Source organism: Podarcis cretensis (genome assembly GCF_951804945.1).
Source record: "Podarcis cretensis genome assembly, chromosome: 16".
NCBI classification, from domain to species: Eukaryota; Metazoa; Chordata; class Lepidosauria; order Squamata; family Lacertidae; genus Podarcis; species Podarcis cretensis.
The window spans coordinates 40,510,954-40,534,627 of record NC_137186.1 but is presented as its reverse complement, the minus strand read 5'-3'; the positions used below and the strand labels follow the sequence as shown (position 1 = coordinate 40,534,627).

Here is a 23,674-nt window from a genome sequence, read left to right as displayed (position 1 = left end):
CTATTTTGCATCAGAAAGGCAATGTTTTTTAAAAAGCAGATGAACATTTGCTGCCATAAGATGACAATTCTCAAATAAAGGAACTTCAAAAGAAGACTGCAAACTGTGAAACTGATGAATTAGAATTTATCAAGAGGTTCAATTTTAACATTTGTGGCTTGGACTGGGATCAGATTTTTATCACTCTGTATGTTGGTGTGGTTTTTTTATTCATAGTTTATTGGTTCTTTTAGAGGTTTTGTAACAATACAAGTAACAAAACATGAACAATAAAGGTAAAAAAGCAGCATGTCAATTCACAATATCACTAAGAAGATCAAACATATGCAATCAAAGCCAAGAGTAAAAATGAGTAAAGAAATAAGAAAAAAGACAAATTAGAAGGAGAAGGAGAAGGGGCTGGGAAGTGAAAGGGGAGGGGAAGCCCACATAGTGGACAGATCATGCAAACAGTTCTAGACAGGAGCCCTAGATTTCAGAGTATTTATTTGTGCCACGAAACAAAAGTAGCTCTTTAATATGTGGCAAAGGAGGAGAGAACAATCCAATATACAATAATTAGCCCACTAATGCCAGAATATTTATGTTACTGCTAACACAGTTTTGTGAATTGTCACTGTCTGGATTCCAACCCCCTATTTTATGTATATATCAAGTCCTCAGGACAAATACTTCATGACTCTAATGGACTCTGGCTCACAAAAGCATATGCTATAATTAAGGTTTCTCCCTGAAACCCTGAGGGCCAGCAGCTTCCCTTTTAAAAATGAAAGGGGATATTTTCATAATTTTGCACTCCAAAGCACAACTGCAGACACAAAGCATTTCCAAATCCTTCATACCGTACTACATCAACTGCTCCAGCTCTGACTTTGGGGTCACTGCCCATGATTGAAACACTGGCTGCAAAGGAACCGTCGATGCTGAAGACCACAAACTCAGTCCCCCTGGGCAGAACAGTGATGTAGCTGTCGGCATACGTGTGGTCGCCTCTAAAGGAAAAGGGAAAAGGGAGGTACTGAGTTAGTTAAGAGACTGATCAGGGAGCAAACATGTTCGGGTCAGTCCCTTGCCCTCAAACATTGTAGCTCCAAGTTCAAGTTACTTATAAAGGGATGCAGAAGCCAAACATCCTGCAGCAAAACTTACCTGACCACCATCTTGACAGGATACACGCCAATGCCTAGCCGCCTGTTTTCGGGGATAATGTAGGAAATCCTACCGCTGCTGTTGGTGACTTCTGTGTCAAAGTAAGCCCATTCTCCTGATGGGGGTTGTGTCATGATATGAATATCCACCTACGGCACAAAGGAAATTGGGAGGAGAAGTATGTGGAATCATGAACATGCGTAGCAAGTAACAATCTAGCAAATTATCTTGTTCTGATTTCAAGGTTTCAGGACATTCATTCTTTGTCTACTATCTTCTTTACTGTCTGCACACAGCATTAAAAGTATCTTAGGTAGCAGGGCCAGGAATAACTTCCAGTGCCTGAGTTCTTACGAAAGTCACTGCCAATCATAACAGACTATAATAAAAATAATAATTTGTTAAATTTATTAATTTATTATTAATTTATTAATTATATTTATATACCACCCTTCATCCTAAGATGTCAGGGCAGTACACAGGGGGGAAAATGTATACTGCCCTATACCTGTAGATCTCAGGGCAGTTATAATGAGGGGGGTGGATCAGTTGTATACCGTGGTTTAAGCTATGTCTCTTCCATTTTTGAAATAAAGACAGTGAACTCCTTGGGGACATTTGACATTTATCTAACGCTTAGGTTACTCTGCAGAGCACCCTGAACACTGAGGGTGTTACTCTCTCCTCTCTACTCTCTCTTATAACCCCTTCCAATATTAGCCTCAAGACTAATTTCAAACACCCTGAAGCAAGGCTGAGTGTGCGCCTTTGGTGAAAAATCAGGACGCCAATTATAATAAATAAATATATACATGCCACCATTCCTGCCAAGTACAATGCAGAAAAGGTGCTCGTTTTATCCTACAATGAAGACAGGGCTTCTCAAACTGTGGTCTGTGGACCATTAGTGGTTCTCAGGTAGTTGGTGAAGAATACATACAATTTTAATTTATGGAATTTGAACTGTAATGCAAGAAAATACAATATAAGCAATAAAAGAAACAATACAAATGTGATTAAAAATCAAACAGCATCTAGCACAGCACACTGCAGTTGCTATAAGAGACAGAAAAACAATGAGGTGGTCTGCTAAGAACCTCAACGATTTTAAAGTTGTCGGGGGGGGGGGGGATTGTTTGGAACCACTAAACATTTGACATTCCTAAACAATTTCTTCTAATAAAAAGAGAATTTGAATAGTGGATCCTGGCTTGAGTAAACATGGGAACTACAGAGAAGAAAAAGGATGACAGCAACAATTCCTAATAACATGGGATTGTAAGAAGGTGAAGGGCTTCTGGGAAATGATATACAATGAGATGAAAAAGATTTTGGAATATACGTTTGTTAAGAAAACAGAGGCTTTTCTTTCAGGTATACTAGGAAATGAAATAAATAGAAAGGATTGTAAACTTTTTCAATATGCAGGAACAGCAGCGAGAATACTACTGGCCCAAAAATGGAAACAGGAACAATTGCCGACGCTCGAAGAATGGAGAATGAAATTGATGGATTATGCAGAACTGGATAAACTAACAGGAAAGATCAGATATATATGAGATCAAAAGTTCATCGAAGACTGGGGAAAATTTACAGATTATCTGAAATGTGTATATGATGAGCAAATAACGCTAGTGGGATTTCAAGAAGCTCTGTGAATGTTAGAGGACTATTGTATTGATGAAAACTAAGAGGTGAAGGTTTATAAAATGCAATATAAAATTAGGAAATGCGTTTTTAAAAATTTGAATAATGGATGATTGTCAGAGAGGTTGAAGGAAGTCAAAAAGGGAAAATATGTGACAAATTCAGATTGGATATTATAAATGTATGTTGGAAAATTTAATTAAAAAATATTTAAAAAACCACAATTCCTAATAACAATATTTGCTATGCCCACATCAGAGGCAAAAGCACCTTCTCTGTAGCACTTGCAAAAATGCCCTTACATGAAGTCACAAATCAAGTTTCTGAGCGGACAGAAGCAGACCCAGTTAATTGATAGAGAGAGTATTACATAGCACCACTACATAGTAACTTGGTGCCTTGTGGATGTCTTAGATTACAATTCTCACCACTCCAAGCCAGCATGACCTCATTTGACAATGGACCTCTTGGATTCAGGTCATCGTGTGTGTGTGTGTGTGTGTGTGTGTGTGTGTGTGTGTGTGTGGTGATGATGATCAGGCTTCAGGTTCTGATTATGCTGAATAGCACCAAGTACATTTCAGTTTCAGTTGATCCAGACATTAAATCTAACTGCAAGTTGGGCGTTTAAGATTTATACTCTGACCAAAAAGTTATTGTAGAAACATAAATGGAACATTTATTTTCTTCTTTGTTTTAAAGGGATCCGATTAGATCTGTAACAAACAATACCTTTTCTCCTGTGAGTGTGACCATGTCCAAGGGGCCATACATAAACCTTCCAGTTAACACCTGGGGTCCGTCCTCATTGGCAATAGCATCATTTATTCGGTGATTGGCTGTGACGTTCTATGAAGAAAAGAAAAACAAGCTTGTTTTTTCCTGCTCTGGAGGGTGAGGAGCCAAAACAATGGATTCAAGTTACAAGAAAAGAGATTCTGACTAAACATCAGGAAGGACTTTCTGATGGCAAGGGCTGTTTGACAGTGGAAAGGACTCCCTTGGAAGGTGCTGGACTCTCCTTCTTTGGAGGCTTTTAAGCAGAGGGTGGGATGCCATCTGTCATGAACACTTTATTGAGATTCCTGACTTGCAGGGGTCTATACTAGATTACCCTGAAGGTCCCTGCCAGCTCTACAACACTATGATTCAAAGCCTGTCCTTTCTGCAAGTTAGGTCTATCACCTACCAGCCTGAGGGTGCTGTGTCTTTACCACAGCATCACAATCATTTATTTATTTACTTATGTAGACCCACCAATGTGCATGGTGCAGAGAACAAATAGTTAAGGAAGACACTGTTCTAGAAGGCAGGGCATAAACATTTAAAATAACAACAATGACAAATATTTATTTGTAAAATGTTTATGTATTTACATATTTCATTTTAAAAAATCGAAGTGGTTTACAACAAGTGCACATAAAGCCATACAATAAAAAACACGTAAAATGTTAAAATTGGATGCCAATCAGTTATTGGAAATATTGGAGTACAATATGTGGAATGCTTTGAGAAGCAAGACAGGCTGCAAATCACTCACCCATCAACAGGAGAAGAGAAGAAGAAACACAGAGGGGAAGAACAGGATGGCGCCAATGTCCCTATTTCAAATCCTGCCTATGCATGAGTGGCTTGGGAGTGCATGAATGGCAACTGAAATTGTTAAGTGGCAGCCAAGGAGACCTCATTTCCACATATCTTATAGGACTTCTTATGCCTTTTACAGAGTTGGACCATTGGCCCATCTACCTCAGTACTGTTTATATGGACTAGGAGGTGCTCTTGAGGGTTTCAGACAGGAGTCTTCCTTACATACACCTGGAGATGCAGAATTGAATCAGGAATCTTTTGGATGCAAAGTATGTGCTCTATCACTGAGGTACAAGCATATGGTTGATGGTTAAACTAGACAGCAAGACGTATGTGGGGGTGTCAGACAAGGACTGGGGAGACCCAGGTTCAAGCACCAGCTCAAGTCAAGAACCTCACTGGGTGTCCTTGCATCAGTTCCTAACTCTCAGCCAAACAGGGTTGTTGAGACTGAGGATTAAAAAGTGGAGGAAGAGGAACCATTTACAAATAAAACAAATAAAATTGTTTCATGCTCAGTAACAAGTTTCACAAGCGACTGTCTTTTTTTCATGGTGACACAATCAATGCCAGATGCAATTTGCTAGAAAGCCATGGAGCAATGACTTAGAGGGGGAAGGTGTTCCTCAGTGAAGCCAGTGAATTAACTCGTGTTAATGAAACCCTTGGACTGGCCAAATGGAGTGCATATTGCTTTCAATATAGAATAAAATTAAATTTTTCAAAAACAAGGGAAGACTGTCCTTACCCTTAGCTTCACGTGGGTCCTCTTGCGAAGCCACTTCTCCCTGGGCTTAGAAGGAGTAAAGACAGAGACCTCCTTCCCATCCAGCTCCAGGATGCTGGCGTTCTCGTGCCTCATCACCTGAGGAAAGCATAGCCTGATCAGGGATTTCCACAAAGTGCAGGGATCTACTACACTCTGTTTGCCAAGTGGAAGATGCCTAGCTCTGGTGGCAGCAGAAGTCACTGGAGCAGCTGAAATCACTGGACAATTCTGTTATCACCAGATGGGCTCTCCAATATCCAGTTCTTGCCCTATGCCTAGCCAATCCTGCAAACTTGTTGTAGCCTGTTTTTGCGTAAGTTGCAGCCTGTTTGCACCCATATCTGTTTCTGAATGCCCTTTGTTCCATTATTGGGGGCCAGGTGCTTTGCACATGTTGCACAACTGACCGGCACAAGCTGGGGTTCTGCACTTATTTAAAAGGAAAGGTTTGGTTTTTTGTACTCCTACGTTTTCCCTCTGCCATTTTTATTTTTAAAGAACTGGTAGTTATTCTAGATTAATTAAAACAGAGCCATGGGGTGAGTGTGGACAGATGGTATTTAAAACAATTAAGAGATGGGCAGAATTGAAGTGGTCAGGAGAACACTTTCAATTGCGGCTGGAGTTTCCATTTGCGTATTGAAAGTGCTAAATGAATTATTAATGGCAACAAGCAACACTCTGAAGTGTCTTTGATGTCACTGTGCTGATATAATTAACATTACACTTTAGCACATCTGGTGACATTTGGTCAGTTGAAAGACCAATTATTTTTTAGACTCATCCAATGTCCAATCCTGATTACTTTCAGCTGTCACAACTGTCACTCTGTCCTACACCAGAAACACCAACACAGTCACAGTTTTTGCCTGACGCAGGCACTACCTATCAGCTCCACAGACATGGCCACTCTTGGAAGCTGCTGCTGCTGCTGACCTCATCTGCTGGAGAAAGTCTGTTTGGCTCTTCCTGTTGTATTTAGCAGGGGGTGGCACCCCAGTGGTGGCTGATGCCCTCAACTATGGTCATTCGCAGCAGCTTCCAAAACTGCCTTCCTTCCGTTCGTAATGCTTCTTGCAAATTGAATGCTGGATCAGGTCTCTGAATCTTAATGTCTCTCCACTTGTTTTAGGGAGTAGAGATACTTAAAAAATTATTTTAAAACAAAGTATGTATACTTTTATGCCTATCCTTCTGTTAAAAATGTATATAAGTTTATGAACATTAAAAAAAAACAGTTTGACAACTGCTTTAGGGATAGAGGAAAGCATGCTGGTGACATCACAAGTGCTAGTCTATAGGAACCCATCATACTCAGCTTTTCCCTGATTTGCTGAAAAACTTGCAAAACTCACCCATCCCTTTCTTGCAGCTCACTCCAGGATGAGAAGTATGTATGTGTGTTTCTAGTACAGTGAAGTTGTGTGCAGCCATGTCTGTCACATTCTGCAAATGTTTTATTCCTATAGCAGGAAAAGCTTTCTCCTACTGGGGGAATGGATGCAATCCTTTGTCATCATTTAGTCTGCTGTCCTCGTGCTAAAGCTGTGTACTCATTCTGATGGCATCCCAACCCTTTTCTCCCTGCTCTGGGGAAATCTTTTCTTCAGAAATGCATTATTATCACACATTGCTTCCAGATCCACTGACCTCTTGGCTCAGCTTCTGCAGCACCAGACACTTCCTGGGATGACATAAGATTCCAGCAGATTCAGCAATCTAACTAAGGCAACTCTGGCTCCAGGATTCTGGTAGAAAAGTGTTTCAGAGACCAATCTATCCTCTTGCCCCTTTTCCTGATTCTATCATATTGAGGATGGCAAGCGCCTAGAAAACTCCACGAACAGTGCAATCCTATACAAGGCTTTTCTGAAACCAGGCCTGCTGAATTCAGGGGGACTTACTCCTAGCCGAATGCGTATAGGATTGCAGCTTAAAAGTAATGAATTTCATGAACTGGCCTAAACTATGCAAAACATTCATGCATTTAAACTGCACGCTTTATTTTAGTTAGCCAGTCTTAGAGGTTTTGCTTTTACAGAATTTTTGTTCCAATTATTTTTTGTTATGATACTGAAAAGTTGAAACTAACAGAAAGTTTGTGAGGGGAGGGGTATGCAGGCAAGAAGGCTAGAAGATGTCACATCACACACATGCTCACAAATACTTAAGTCAAAGCCCCCACAGTCCCCCCCCACTACCATCATGAGCACTAGAAATATGAACACTTTGCCAAGGGTATCATAAGTTACATTTATTAAGAGGGAGAGTCATTCATTATATCTGGAGCTTTGCATCAGATATTTTCAGTTTGTAAAAATGCAAAGCAAAATTGATGATAAATTAGCTGTGTCCAGTTTCCTTGAATAACTGTGATTTCCCTCTGCAATTTAATACTAACAGAGGACTGAGGGTGTGTTCACATTAGAACGCAGTGAAATAGTTTCACTGCTCTATCCCACTGGCTGCTCACATCAGCAGGGTTTCATTCGTGTCAAATTAATTTCTGTTTGTGTACACAACAGAGGATGTTGACAGGGAGGGGATGCCTTTACCCTACGGCTTGGCTAGAGATGGACTAGGAACTTAAAGGCTCCAAACTGGTGCAAAGCAGGCTTAAGAAACAGTACACCAAAGAGTAGTGTTTTGGATAATGTTGTGTGAACATGGATTAAAGACTGGGACCTGGAAGCACAGTGCGTACACTGTAAATGGGAGTATGAGCACAGTCCCTGTGTATGCTGGAGATTTGCAAACCAAATAGGACTGACCTGCCTGAGGAGGAAGGAAACCACATCTGTTGACTCCCAGTAGCTTGCATGGAAGAGGTGCGGTAAGGCCACCGTAGGGAAGGCGGTGAGGGCATCGGGGCAATAGAGAGCATAGTCTATTCTTTTCGTTCCCCACCATTTGGCAGCAACTGGGAACAAAACAAAAGGAGACAAAACCCCAACATTTGAATTATTCCTTTCATGGAAAAGAAAAGTAAAAAATAATTCAAGTCTACATTTCAGGCCCATTGCTTTCCCAACTAAAATGTCAGGAAACTCTCTTTCTGGGTGTAACAACTTTGGCCCCATCTCCACTATACAACTAAAGCAGTGTCACACTGCTTGACACAGTCATCGCTTCCCCTAAAGAACCCTGGGAAGTGTAATCTGGTTTAATAATTCATTCCTCTTCCCAGGGAATCCTGGGAATTGTAGCTCTGTGAAGGGAGTCATCTTCTTCTTTGGTGATCACTCGTAGCCGAGAAGATTGTCTTCCATGAACACGGTCTTAACAGTGAGTCTGTGGCTGTGGAGGACAATTCTGGATCCACACATCCTTCCACAGTGGGGACACTGGTTTCCAAGCAGGAGTTGAACATAGTAAGGGTTTGCCAAACGTGCCTTCCTCTTTCTCCTTTTTGCCCGGAGTTCAAGCTTCTTCAAAGTCCATGACACCTTTGGTAAAGGCTGGTAAAGGCTGTTCTCCAACTGGAGCATTTGCAGGCCAGTGTTTCCCAGTTTTCAGTGCTTATGTTACATTATTTTAGGTTTGCCTTTGTTATCCACTGGTATTTCACTTTCCATTCTTGAGTTGGGAATAGAGTGGTTGCTTTGGAAGACGGTAATCAGGCATCCAAATAACATGACCAGTCCAACGAAGTTGATGCTAAAGAATCAACTGGTGATCTTTGCTTTTTGCAGTACACTGGCATTAGTTCACCTGTATTCCTGAGGACGAGGGACGCAGGTGGCGCTGTGGGTTAAAGCCTCAGCGCCTAGGACTTGCCGATCGAAAGGTCGGCAGTTCGAATCCCTGCGGCGGGGTGCGCTCCCGCTGCTCGGTCCCAGCGCCTGCCAACCTAGCAGTTCGAAAGCACCTCCGGGTGCAAGTAGATAAATAGGGACCGCTTACCAGCGGGAAGGTAAACGGCGTTTCCGTGAGCGGCTCTGGCTCGCCAGAGCAGCGATGTCACGCTGGCCACGTGACCCGGAAGTGTCTCCAGACAGCGCTGGCCCCTGGCCTCTTAAGTGAGATGGGCGCACAACCCCAGAGTCTGGCAAGACTGGCCCGTAAGGGCAGGGCTACCTTTACCTTTACCTTTATTCCTGAGGACAGTTGGTTGATGGAATTTTTCAAAGAGCTGGAAATGGCGTTTATAAGTGGTCCATGTTTCACAAGTGTACAGTAATGTTGGTAGTACAATAGCTTTGTAAATGAGTATTTTGGTTTCCCTGCGCACTCAAACACTCTGCGCTTCTATCGGGAGAAAGCTGCACTCGCAGAGCTCAGGCGATGCTGGATCTCGGCATCAATACTGGCCCTTGTGGAAAGGTAACGGCCCAGGTAGGAAAAGTGATTTTTTTTTAAACATAATTTTTATTAACAGGCCAATCCAATCACATTATTTCTAAATCATATTACTTCCAAATTATACAGCCAGATTTTTAAATTTTGTTGGAGGTACCCTTACATCAAGCTCCGAACAAGAATCAAAACATCACTTCTGTTACTGCTTTTATCAAACGATTCTATCCAGCTCTGTCCAGATAGTCTTTTTATTACTTCTTCATCTTCTTGTTGTTATCATGTATTCCTTTCTTTGCAATCTCTGATAATCTTCGCAAGCAGGTTAAGAACAAACAACATCTGCGTGGATTTTACACACTCCAAAGGTCATATCTTATAAGGACAGCCGCCATTACTCCCCTTCTTCAAAAATTTATCCTCGGTCCGTCCTATTAATTTTCCCAAGCTTGCCACATATATCACAAAGGGGCTCTGCCAGGTTATCACATTCAATCCATCATTTACATTCCAATGACCCTGGTCCTCCTCCCCTTGTCTTTCTTCAACAAGCCTGTCTTAGCAAGACGCCATTAACAACTGCGTCCTAGAATTTTCCTTCTGCACTCCATATTTACCAGTCCTCTCTTCAATCAATAATTCACTCCACACAGCTCTTAAATTCTTGCTTGTGATTAGTAAAAGGCGACGATTCGTCTCTCTTGGGGTGGAGGTTTATAAATACTCACATGAGGCAAAGAAAATAAAAGTTTTTTCCTCCACCCCCCTCTTTTTCGCTCCGCACATACCAGTCTCGTAATGGTGGTTCATCGCTTGATTTATCTGTCTCCTCCCGTCGCTCCAAACACAGAGATGCATTAATCAGCAGCCTTATCTCTCGAACTTTGCTTGATGTAAGTGCTTCAGCTTCATTCCAATTATATATTTCCAATTATAATTCCAAGCTGAAGCTAACCAGCGCGCGCTGATTGGAATCGGCATCAGGAAGAGCTGACTTCATCGAGGGCTCGTGCCAAGTGACCGGCACCCCTGACTCTCGGATCCGGGGGTGCATTGTGGACACCGCTGGCAAGGCAGCCCCCCATCTCCTTGGGGGGTAGGAAGACTGCATACTTCCCATAGCAGCCTCTTAATTACCTCGTATGGGTCAGAGAGATGTTATTGTCGGCCATCTTCCAATGCGCCACCTGGTGGCCCCCGGTAGGAAAAGTGATTGACACTTTCCAGTGTTACACCATTAAGTTGGATTTGTGGCGCTGCAGAGGGGTTGTTTTGTGCTTATTGGTGGAGCACTTTGGTTTTTTAGATATTGAGCGATAGACCAAGCTTTTCATAAGCTTCTGTGAAGATATTTAGGATGGTTTGGATATCATCCTCTGAGTGTGCACACACTACGTAGATCCCACTGTGAATGGTTCATTTTGAGAGCCATTGTTATCTGTGATTGTTGCCGCCTTGTTATCGTGGAGGAGCCGAAGGATGTTCAAAAATTTATCTGGGCAGCCGATTTTCAGAAGGACAGTCCACAGGGCAGTACAGTGTCAAAGGCCTTATTCAGGTCAATAAACGCCATATACTGGGGTTGATTTTGCTCTCTGCATTTTTCCTGAAGCTCTCCTGACAACTCTCGGCAACCATAACAAACTCCACTTCTCAGGATTCATATCAGGTTTCATATCAGTTAAATTGCCATGGCATCTTCCAAAAAACCCTGAAGCAGGGGTGGGGGACTGCGGTGTCCCTTCGAGGATACCTCAAGAGGATTCTTCACTGGTATTCTTCACTATGCATTTGCTTCAAAAAAAACCCTGCCTCTCTCACAAGAAACCCTGGAAACTCAAACTGCTGTGAAGGGCAGGGTGGTGCTGGTGTCAGGCTCAATCAATCTTCCTGTCAGCCACATTCTGAGGGAAGTGCTGATCTTTATGTAATCAAACTGGCACCACTCACATACCAGAGGAAGGTATCAACATTATCAGGGGAACCCTGATGTTTGCAGAAGAGGAAACTCTTGGGGCGAGCCCCTACTTCCAACATCCCAGTGAGGATGAACATAGCCAGTGCTGCCTATGGGGTGGAGAACTGTAAAGAAAGGAGAAAGTCAGGGTGGGGGGGGGGGAGAGAACAACGTATCCTAGAAGAGGAGGCTGCTGGCTGGCCCTCTGAACTCCATGCTGCAGCATTTGGTTGCAGATCTCACTTGTAGCACAGCATTCTCAGTCTTGTCAGCACAAGTGTGATTCCTAGGATTCTTTGTGGGAAGCCACGGCAGTTAAACAAGTATGAAACTACTATAGATTTGTAGTATGGCCATGTCGCATAGTAAGAGAGAAGGAATTAATTGTTGATTCTTAGAAGTTTCAGAACATTTTATGCTTCCCCCAAATTGGTGCCCTTCAGATGTTTTGGCCTACAACTTCCCATCAGCCTCAGCCAGCACAGAAAGCCTGTCATGGCCTCTGGAACAGAGGTAGCTGGGTTCAAACCACATATTAAACTGGGCACCAAAGTTCTTTAGGAACAAAAGCCGAAATTGTACTTCAGTCTGTCACTTACCTGTCTTATCATTATAGCTATGTGTCAGGAGACCACCACTGAGGCACCTTAGCACCTGCAAACTTACCATTTCTGTGGCACCTTAGCACCTGCAAACTTACCATTTCATTTTTAAAACCCACATTCCCTTACAAATTTCTAAATCAACAACAGCATCTCAAAAGCTGCTGAGTGTCAAAAGAAAAGGCAGGAAGTGTATTGTTGAGAAGGATGCCCCTCATCTCACCAATTCCCACAGCAGATCCTCTCTAGACTCCTTGCTATAGAATTTCAGTGCAAAGGCAAAAGGAGGAAACCAAACATTGTCCTGTTAGGAGAACTGCCATTTAGTTGCATGGAGGTCATAAATTGCCATTCTGACAGCATAGGTTCAATTGTCCTGCTGGATTTCTCAAATTTATTTATTTGCTTTACCACAAATGTCCATCATAGAACAGATTGTGTTGTACCAGACCAGCAAGAAAACCAAAACTTCTGGAAAACCCTGCCAAAAAAGACTTCTTTCCCCCCAGATTCTGACATAAGAGAGGAGTAGTTATCGAAACAAACTTGCAATTACTTCTACTCCCAGGCCAAAGCCATCTCATAAGTGGAGGTGTTCCAGCTTTCTATTTGCAGTTCAAAGCATTTATGGCCTGCAGCTGTGATTTTGGGATCCTCCAAACAGGACAGTCAAGAATAGCTGCTTCCTCCTAAGAAACAGCAGCAACAGTACTACAAGTGCTGTAGAGGATTTTAAAATTAATCAGAGTGTGCACTACAGAGGCAGGTGGCTGATAGAGGCAAGAAAGTTAGTCATCAAAGCAGAGTGGAAGCAAGTGTTGTTTAAACTATGCCAAGATGGTGGAGGAGTCCCATGAAAAGCAGACCCATTTGGCTCTGGAGAGAGTGACAGAGGAGGTTAGTCAGTGATGCATCTTGCTCCCCTTGTCTCTCTCCAGAATACCTTTGTCGATGTCCAGGTCCGGGATCTGTAGAATGGCATCCACTTCCCAATGGGAGGAGCTCCCAACCCTTCTTCCTAAGGGGTTCTGGGAAATTTCAGGTTTAGGTGCCCTATGCCTTTTGGGCGAGGGTTGGGTGGGGGCCTTGTGTGGGAGGGCAAGCAGGGCTAGAAGGCTAAACCCCCTGGAATGGGTGAGATGATGTTTGTTTTCTAAAAGGAACATTTAAAACGATAGGGGGGAAGACAAAACAAAAACAAAACACACACCTGTTAAAACACAACCCATGCAAAGAATGAAACTTAATTTTTGTCCTTTGATGGTGTGATGGGGCTATGAAGGAAAAGCACCGGCTGCTTAAGCAACAGCTATAATCCCCTCCCCTACAGACACCATACACATCAAGGGGCAAAGTGTGTGGAAGGGGGCAGTGGAACCTCTAGCTCTGCTCCCAGCAACCTGTGGCTCTTCCTGGCACCATCATCCACACCAATGATCTAAGCATCCATGTCGTTTCCTTCCCCAACTGCCCCCAACCCCCGCCGTTGCCTCAAATGCTGCTTGCAGGTAGGATGGAGAAGTTTATCGACAGACTTTTTTCTTTCCTTAAAAAACTAAAAGCGTTTTAGTCATAACCATAAGAAATATTTAACTCTGCAACTAATTAATTCAAACCCATAGTATTATCAACTAAGGTGTCTTCAATGAGGTGACAACCTTAGAAAGTATTACATGTGTACCTCTGTGAGTGTGTGTGAGAGAGTGTTTGTATATATGTGTGTAATGGTTATGTGTGTAATGGTTGTAAGGGGTTACTTGTGCGTAAGTTGCCTTCAATTTCGGTTGGATTGCCTGGCTCACTATGCCTTGGCTGACAGCCCACACTCCGTGGCCGGTCAGTCGCTTGCAGAATCCGTCAGTGGGCGTTTCTTGAACCTCTTCCAGCATAAGAGCTGTTTGACGTCAAGTCTCCTCCTACTTTTCCTACGCGGAACTCGTCTGCGCAAGTAAGGGGAAGGCAGAGGCGTCTCAGCGCTCTCCCCACTAGTCTCTGGTGAAGGGTCTTGGAGCCCTGTCTCCAAATCCTCCATCTCCTTCTCTTCTCTACTGGTGTTACGCTGAATTCCTTCCCCCCTGCTGGTCCCCTCTCCTGCATCGTTTTGGAGCCTTGCCTCCACCTCTCGTTCTGATGTCAGTTCCCTGACAATGTGTTTCAGATGTGGAACAGCTCCAGCTTCTGATCCCTGAGATGCAAAGAGCTGGTGTAGAAATAATGGCTAGAGAAACCTGAGCTATGAATCAGCAAGCCTGTGTCCGGATGACGTGGCCTTAGGCAAGACACTCTAGCTCACTCCCAATCTCTCCATTTGCAATATGGAGGAGAACAACACTGACTTACCTTACAGGGATGGTGTGAGGATTTCAATCAGATGATGCATGCGCAGCACTTTGAATAAATAAGTATTAAAAGAACTGAAGGAGCACTGAAGTGAAACCAGATTGCAGCCCAGACCCTCCTTCTTTTCAGATGAGAATGCTTGTTCTTTTAGGCCTGCAGTTTAGAGACCCCAGAATCTCAGTGACAAGAATGGAGCAGGACAGGACATCGGTCAATCCTTCAAGCTGCTCAGAGCCCTGGTGTGGGGAAGCTAGTGGGAAAGGACGACATTTCCAGGGGGGAGGAACACTTACTGTTGGCTATGTTGGAAGCAGTGTAACTGTCTGCCATTCCCGAGACCTGGCTGGCAATGCTGGCCTCGCTGGCTCTCCGGAAGCCCCTGAATTGGGGGGCTGAAATGGGAGCCGAAGGGGATGCACTTTCCATGAAGACGCCACCATGAGACTGAACAACATCCGCTACGGAGACGAAACAGGGAAATCAAAAATATTAGACCAAACGGACATAGAGCATGGTGAGATGAACAGGGTGCAAAAATCAAATAAAATCAAGCAAAACATGCAAAACACACAAAGAAAAGGCAGAAAACACCGCAACTGATGTCAAATCAAATCTTTCAAAGTTGGTTAGATGGAATAAGCATTTCAACAGCACCCAGATTGGAAAATTAAACCAACACCAGCACAAATAAGCATAAAAAGGGTCCAGCAGCTCTGTAGCCATAAACAAAATAATTGCCTCGGAAGAAAACAGAAATATGTGACTGAAAGAACCTGAGTTGCCTATTGGATGGGCTCACACCAATATACACCGCTTGCACAGAGCAATGTATATACAAACTGTGTTTCTGGGAAATCGGGGCAGAGGGTCTTTCAGAAGCTCCCTAGGGATTCTTCCATTCAAACATCATTAATGGCAGACAAGTGTCCGTGAAATACATTTTGCCTGTCATTACTCATCAGCTGCATTTGAGTTTTGGGTGCAAATTATAACTAGGATGCATTCGAAGTTCATACATGGAACTCCCAAGATCATGTGAATTGAATCTATACTCTAGAATAGGGATAGCCAATGAGATGTCCTCTAGATGTTGTTGGGCTACAATTACCAGCAGCTCCAGCAGCCAGCAAGGCCAGTGATCAGGGAGGACAGGAGCTGAAACCCAGCAACACCTGGAGGGTACCATGTGGGCTACCCCGTCCCATAATATATCCTAGAAACCTTTGCAATGCAGCTGAGTTGCTCAGCCATTGTAAAAAGGAGTGGTGTGGTATTGGCTGGGAAATATTTGTTTATTTAGACAATTTATATACTGCTTAATTAAAATACAATACTCAAGAATTATCCAGAGATAAAATCAGTTAAAAGCCAATTACAAAATCAGAAATGACTTTAAATTTTATTTTATTTATCTAACACAATTTATATAGTGCTTGGTTGTAGGAAGACCTCTAAGCAGTTTAGGAAAATGTAAAATAAACTTTGAAATTATCAATAAATTATTTAAAAACTGGTATACAAAATTATTTAAAATATTAAAATCAATGTTAGCTAAAACGAAATGAAATATCTGTAACTCCTACATGTCTGGACAGGCTCTGAAAAGAATATAGTGAAGGTACTTGCCTGATGGCAAGCTTCCTAGCTGATAGCTACCTGGGTCTTCTCCCCCCCCCCCTTTTTAAGATAGGGGCAACATTTGCCTCTACCCCAAGGACCCCACTTGTTCTCCAAAAATTCTCAAGAATTACAGACAGAAGCTCTGAGATTACATCAGGCACTGGAGATTTCAATTCCGTTAAACCAGCCAGGTGTTCTATTACCACCTCTTTTCCTATATTGGGCTGCAGCTCTCTCTTTGCATCATGTATTATTTTATCACCAGGATAGGCACTGCTTTCCCTTTCAGTGGATGTTCAGCAGTTCTGCCTTCTCTGTCACCCACCTCTGTCTTCTCCATCTTCTCAATTTGTTCTTCCTCTTGCTTTGAACCTAGCTGAAGAAACCTTTTCTATTATTTTTAACCTAACTATCTTGCAAGTCTGAGTTCATTCTGAGCTTTGGCCCACCAGACCTTGCATCCGCTGCCTACTTCTGTATACTCTTCCTTCATGATTTCTCATTTCTTACATATCACCTTCTTAAAACCTCAGCTCATCTGTAAGCTCCTTATGTAGCCACACTGGTTTCTTTAGGTGCCTTCCACTTTTCTTTCTTGTTGGAATTGACAGCCTTTGTGCATTCAGTATTTCACTGTTAAAAAACTCCTATCCATCTTGAACTCCCTTCACTTTGAATATTTCTGACCATGGGACTTCACACAATAGTTCCTCAAGCTTTTTCAAACCAGCCTTCTTAAAGTCCAGAATGTGTGTCTGACTACACTCAGCTTTCCCTTGCCTCTGTATAATGGAACCCAAGAGGACATGATCACTTCCTCCCAAAGTTCCCAGTACATCCACTTCATCAATCAGTTCCTCCCTGTTGGGGAGGACCAGGTCCAAGATGAGATGATCCCCTTGTTGCTTCCAGCAGATATCGGGATAGTTGAGGTCTCCTATATCACTCCTTTTTGACTGTTTGGTAATCTGCTCTAGGAAGGCATAATCCAAGTCCTCAGTAAGGCTTGAAGGTCTGTAGCAGACACCCGCAGCAAGGTCACTGTTCTTTCCCTCTCTTATATATTTTACCCATATATTCTTCCTTCCATGCCCCAGGCCATGGATCTCTTCCCAACTATATACCGTATTTTTCGCCCTATAGGACGCACTTTTTCCCCTCCAAAAATGAAGGGGAAATGTGTGTGCGTCCTATGGGGTGAATGCAGGCTTTCGGTGAAGCCTGGAGAGCAAGAGGGGTCGGTGCACACCGACCCCTCTCGCTCTCCAGGCTTCACGGACCTCTCCGCAAGCAGCGGGAGCGCTCCCGCTGGTTGCGGAGAGCTGCCTGCGTGCTGAAGCCTGCGCGCGCTGAGCTCAGCGCGTCCAGGCTTCGCGGACCTCTCCGCAAGCAGCGGGAGTGCTCCTGCTGCTTGTGGAGAGTTGCCTGCGTGCTGAAGCCTGCGCGCGCTGAGCTCAGCGCGTCCAGGCTTCACGGACCTCTCAGCAAGCAGCGGGAGCGCTCCCGCTGCTTGCGGAGAGTTGCTTGCGTGCTGAAGCCTGCGCGCACTGAGCTCAGCGCGTCCGGGCTTCGCGGACCTCTCAGCAAGCAGCGGGAGCCAGCGCTGGGCTCCCACAGCTTGCAGAGAGCTGCCTGTTTGGGGGCTGGGGTCGGGGGAAGCTCAGGCGGGCCTCCCCCGCCCCGCACCTGGGGGGAAAATAATTTTTTCCCCTTTATTTCCCCCCCCAAAAAACTAGGTCGCCTTATGGGACGGTGCGTCCTATAGGGCGAAAAATACGGTACATCCTTTGCATATAATGCTGCTACTCAGTTCTTTTTTCCCTAAAAAAAATGTTCAGGGGTACTCTCATTTTGACTCAAGAAAACACCATTTTATAGTTCAAATCAGGGAAAATAAATACAGTAGAAGGACAAAAGTACAAAGATTCACAAAATGTTTAGGGGTATGCATAACCCAGCGTCCCCCCCCCAGAAAAAAGGACTGCTGCTACTCCTCCTTTCTTTTGAGCAGGTTTTACCTCTCAATTTCTACATTCCAGTCACAAGTCACATCCCACCAGTTTTCAGTAATGCCTATTAGGTCATATTTGTCATCCTGTATTAAGAAATTTAGTTCTTCTTGCTTGTTTCCCACGCTTTGCACATTTGTGTAGAGACATCACAGGTGTCTGAGGTGAGGGCATGGAATCGATTTTATAGCTCCAGAGAAATAGCATGGCTCCTAACAGTCTGGCTTTTTACGTCATGTTTCTCCAGCCGTCTGTCCCCAGTATTGGGCGACCTTCCTCATTCCTGCATCTCTTTTCCAGGACGGTCCACTCTGGTACATCAAAACTTCTGACCTCAAGTTAGTAAGTTAACACAGGTAAGAAAGATTGTGTAATTCAAAAATACAGTGGCAAAGAAACAAAACTCTTGCAGCTAATGGTATATGACGTGGCCCACAAATCCACAGAGGTAAGATGTAGACATAAAAATCCAAACCCATAAGAAATTGTTGCCCCTCCTACCACTAGATGGCACTGTGTGAATCTGATAGAGCCAATACCAGTTGCTGGTAACCACAGGTGGGCAGAGTGTTGATGTTCGGCTTGCAGGCTTCCCACAAGCATCTGGTTGTCCACTGTGAGAACAGGATGCTGGAAGAGATGGGCATTCAGCAGCTTTGCCTTATGCTCTTAAATACAAACAGTGTTCGTAGAGCTAGGGTGAAAAGGGCATGGGAGACTGTCTTGCAGGGGGACGACTGTGTAGTTTAGGGGTGGAATAATCTGTTTTGGCTGCAGAGGGTCCCAGTTCAATCCCTAGTATCTCCAGGTAGGCCTGGGAATAATCCCTGCCTGAAATCCTGGCAAACTGCTTCCAGTCAATGTGGAAAAATCTGAGCTGGAGGACCAATGGTCTGACCTAGCATACAGCAGCTTCCTATGTTCCTGAGTCTTAGCTTAAGAGAAGAACCAGACTGCTGCATTCTCCATCTCCATCTCACACATTCTCAGTCTTGGGCCTATTCTGCAGTGGCTCCCTCTTGGCCAGCTGCCATTATTATATATATTTAGGCGGCAGGCAAAAACCTTCCTCGGTAACCACACTTTTGGCCTATAACCATCTGTGGCTTTTAGAAGTGGGAAGGATGTTTTCATTTTTTTATTTTCCTAAAATTTATACACCCCTTGGCAAAAAACAAAAAACAAAAAAAACACCACCCCTCAAAGTTGTTTACAAAAGATAAAATACCAAAATCAAGAAAAGTTTACAACCTTACTTTAAAACATACAAAAATTAAAATACTAAAACAGATTAAGATTACCTCAACTTTCTAAGCATCTGTGTAGGCTTGTCTAAACAGGAATGTTTTTAACAGGCACTGAAATTTGCAATGACATCACAGCATGCATAATCTTTCACTGTTTATTTCTAAATTGATATACTGCCCTTCAGTACACAAATGGACGAGTTCCGTGCTGTTTTGGAAGTCAATAAAGATTTTAAAACCATATAAACTCTATAAAAACAAAAGCAGTCAGTAGAAACAGCAGATAAAATGGTACTAATTTAAAATCCCATCAGATGATAAATTATTAGATGTTATTGGTCAACGACCACCATGCATCCTCTGTAAGCATCAGGTCTTAGTTGGAGGTCTTTACCTTGCTTCGTAAAAACTGTGATTTGCACAGTTTTGAAAATAAGTATGAAGGAGGAACGATCCACTCCAATTATTTTCACAAGTCAACCGCGATCTTGCAAACACCCCTTTGATGCAAAATTTGAAAAGAAATGCAGCCAGGCAGAAAATCAGCAACAAAAGGAAACTCGATTTTGGAAGCAGAAGCCATTAGAGGCACCAAGGTCTTGAAAGCTTTCCCACATAAACGTTGAATCCTGCACATGATTGGTGTCTAAACTTAATGCTGAGCATATTTGGAAACTGAGCATATTTCAGGACATGAAAGAAGTTCCTACAAAGGGAGTTCCAGTGAGGGTGCAGGGAACTTCCTTCTGCTTTTAGACTTCCACAGGAGCAGGAGCTGCCTAGGGAAGGACAAATCTGCCAATTTCAATCTCTCTTTCTTATTTTCCACTTTTAAGTTGAGTTCCCCACATTTCCACAGTGGTTTATGATTTTTAAAAAGTCTTCATGCAAATTAATCTGCATTTTAGTATGAATTTCTTCTGATATATGCATTTTTGCAAGGCAATTTCTCCCAAAACAATGCATTTTGTATGCTATTTTCACAAATAAATGCACATTTTGTTCCTATTTTATCCTAGCTATATTCATTTTTGCATGCATTGCTTGGCAGAGGAACTCCACACCTCGGCCCCCTAGAGTAGATACGGTACATATCGCATAAGCAAGCAGTGCAATTTTACAGGGATTTTAATAGCACAGGAGAGGTGTGGGGGAAGTGGATATTGCCAACCCCTTCCTGTGCTATAAAAGGGATGCTGGATGACCACCACCAGAGAGCCCTTCAGGGAGTTTAAACTTCTACGGAACACAAAGCATGCACTTCATATCCTAAACAGCAGGGGGAACACTTGGAATCCAATGCCAGGTGGATAAAATTTGTATATGCTAATTTATATATACAGATGCAAATTCAGAAATAGTGACTAAAGTACCACTGCATCCTAGTAGAGAAGACAGTGCTGCTATTTTTTTGATGGGCAACTTCAAGGTTCCCTCTGCTGCTCTCCCTTCTTAGGGCTCTTTATCTTTGAGCTGGATTGGGCAGGCAAGCCCTTCAAATAGAGAACTGTCCTGTGTAAAGTAGGGCAGATGGCCACCCTAATCAGAAACATTTAACGCAAAGTCACGAATTCTCAGTTCCTAGACCTAGCAGTGGAAATGAACTAGGAGTGCAGAGAGGAATCTCTTCCTTCCGCTAGCACTGCAGGCTGGATAATGAGTCAGCTAAATGCTGAGTCACTGGGATTTTCACCTTCTCCTTTTTTGCTGTTGTAGCATCACACGACCTCCCTTGCCTCTTGCAGTGGGTCACTTGGTTCCTCCTGCCCAGATAGAAAATGTCTCATCACTGTGAACATCAGTCTGCAACTTTGCACCTAACCACACGCAAACCCCTCCAAAGTGGACTGAGCGGCAGCATGAAAAACTGCAAGCCTATACATTTGTGTTGAGCACCTTGGACAAGCTTGTCTGCGTGAGCTAGGCTGAATGCAAGCAAAGGATTTTTTAAAACTCTCCAAGCAGAGGTGGAGGTGTGAATTGGTTCTTCTCGGCTCAGTGGGCATCACCTTGCGCACAGTGTGTACCTCCACCCCTGCAGAATCAGGCATGCGTGGCCAAGGGGAGAAAAGAGGGTTGCTTTGCTTGCTTGTCACTTATCAGAAAGGGAGGTATACCAAACAGATGATGTAGTAAAGGTAAAGGTAAAGGTACCCCTGCCCGTAGGGGCCAGTCTTGACAGACTCTGGGGTTGTGCGCCCATCTCACTTAAGAGGCCAGGGGCCAGCGCTGTCCGGAGACACTTCCGGGTCACGTGGCCAGCGTGACATCGCTGCTCTGGCGAGCCAGAGCCGCACACGGAAACGCCGTTTACCTTCCCGCTGGTAAGCGGTCCCTATTTATCTACTTGCACCCGGAGGTGCTTTCGAACTGCTAGGTTGGCAGGCGCTGGGACCGAGCAGCGGGAGCGCACCCCGCCGCAGGGATTCGAACCGCCGACCTTTCGATCGGCAAGTCCTAGGCACTGAGGCTTTAACCCACAGCGCCACCTGCGTCCCATGATGATGTAGTGCCTATGCACTAATGCTAAAGGTGCTGGAGGTGAACTTTTGAGCAACACAGAGTTCTTCTTCAGGTACCAGTGTCCAAAATAAAAAATTAAAAAGGGGCAGGGAATATTACTCCCAATTTTAAACATAAAATTGCTACCTGTTTTTGTATTTGCTTATTTCCCATTTCTGCTGTGTGCACCATATCTGAAAAATTCTGTGTAACTCCAACATTCTGTACAGGTAGTTGGTCCTCTGAAAGAATACCGTCCCTGCCTCTGCTAATTTTGTCCTGGGGGAATCAACCTGGCCACTGAGGCAGTAGGGAAAGCTTTCATGATCCTTAGGGGCGGGGAACCAGCTGTTTATCAAGCATCACCCACAATCCCAAGAATATATGTCACAAGACAGTATGGGGAGGGAGAAGGGCACGTTACACACACTCAGCAAATCCAGAATTTTTACTGGAAATATCTTGCCAATTCAGGATGGGAACAGGGATACTGGTTTCCATGAAGCTGTCGTGGTTCTGGAGAGCAACCAGTGGGCTGCTTTCTACGAGGAGGACAGGGTTGCTCTGGACTGTTTCAACTAGAAGCAGATGAGGAAGAAAACAAATAGGGGCAAAACAACAACAACAAACCACAGAAAGTGTAACAACAAGAGACCTCACAATTGATGTCAACAACAGCTCAGGACCTTGCCTAAAGGAATTCAGACACAGGAAAGAAAACCAAGGGCTCTAAGGTAGATGTGATGGTGGTCAGCTCTGAACAGGTGTTAAGAGGGTGGGGTGCTAGTGGCTTACAGCGGAGAATCAGGAAGGGGTGCTGAACCACTTCTCCCTGCCAGAAATAAGAGATTTCAGCACCTTTTCATACCTACTTCACCTAGGGCTTGCTCACATTTCTGCTTGTCCTGTGCCTAGAAAGCACACTTCCAAGCAGTTTTCTGCTTGATCCACTTTTCTAGGCATGGGTCCAAGCGGTTTCCCCCTTGTCCTGCTCCATTCCCAGGGAAACCTGCTCTTTAGCTCTAAACTGGAATAAATGGCAGCCCATGGAAAACCTGATTGCTGTTTGCTTCAATTGAGCACTAAAGAGCAGTTTTCCCTGGGGAAAAGAGCAGGACAAGAGGAAGTATGAATAAGCAGACAAAGCAAAGTCATTTGCAGATAAAATCGCTCAAATTTGGAAGGAGGCAGACTTCACAGTGGGGCAGGGCTGGGGTGGGAGGGTGCCAGCACTCTGTCACGTTCATGGGATCAATTTCAACCTGGCCAGGCTGCTTGAATGAGTCTTATTGACCCTTGCCCATCCTGGCCCACAAAAGCGAGCCAGAAAGGGCTGGGCAATGGGCTCTGTGGAGTGGTAGAGTGTGGGTGAGTCTTCCTGGAACCCCTTAAAGAGGTGGTTATTGAACTGCCTCTTAAAAAAACATCTTTGGAACTGGCCACCATGGCCAATTATCACCAAGTCTCAAATATTCCATTCCTGGGCAAGGTGATTGAGTGGGTGGTCATGGAACAACTCCAGGCACATCTGGAGGATGCAGACTATTTGGACCTCTTCCAATCGGGTTTCAGGTCCCACCATAGGACTGAAACTGCCTTGGTTGTGCTGTTCAATGATCTCTTGCAGGCTAGGTAGGGACAGAGGTGAAAGCTGTTTGCTAGGTCTGCTGCATCTCTCAGCAGCTTCTGATACTATCGACTACAGTATCCTCCTGGACTGTCTAAGAGGGCTGGGAGTTAGGGGCACTGTTATGCAGTGGTTCCACTTCTTCCTCCTGGGGCATGTCAAGAAACTAGTGGTGAGGGATGAGTGTTTGGTCCTCTGGGTGCTCACTTGTGGGGTGCCTCGGGACTCTGTCCTCTCCCCCATGCTTTTCATCATATGAAACCACTGGAAGAGATCATTGGGGGGTTGGGCTGGGTGTTCACCAACATGTGGATGATAC

The 23,674-nt window shown here is 44.0% G+C and overlaps 1 protein-coding gene across 7 annotated transcripts in view; it reads right to left on the bottom strand.

Annotated features, from left to right (window-relative positions):
- Positions 1-23,674, bottom strand: part of PITPNM2 (phosphatidylinositol transfer protein membrane associated 2) — a 204,472-nt gene that overhangs the window by 12,116 nt on the left and 168,682 nt on the right. For 2 of the 7 annotated variants that reach the window (XM_079956393.1, XM_079956394.1), the window contains 8 exons: positions 22,157-22,306; positions 14,644-14,808; positions 12,954-13,163; positions 7,927-8,075; positions 5,135-5,251; positions 3,529-3,645; positions 1,150-1,298; positions 843-992 (listed from right to left, as the gene is read on the bottom strand). In XM_079956393.1, the coding sequence (XP_079812519.1) occupies positions 843-992; positions 1,150-1,298; positions 3,529-3,645; positions 5,135-5,251; positions 7,927-8,075; positions 12,954-13,163; positions 14,644-14,808; positions 22,157-22,306 (1,207 nt within the window). The remainder of the gene's footprint in view (positions 1-842; positions 993-1,149; positions 1,299-3,528; positions 3,646-5,134; positions 5,252-7,926; positions 8,076-12,953; positions 13,164-14,643; positions 14,809-22,156; positions 22,307-23,674) is intronic. The other 5 variants (XM_079956395.1, XM_079956396.1, XM_079956397.1 and 2 more) reach the window with 5 other exon arrangements.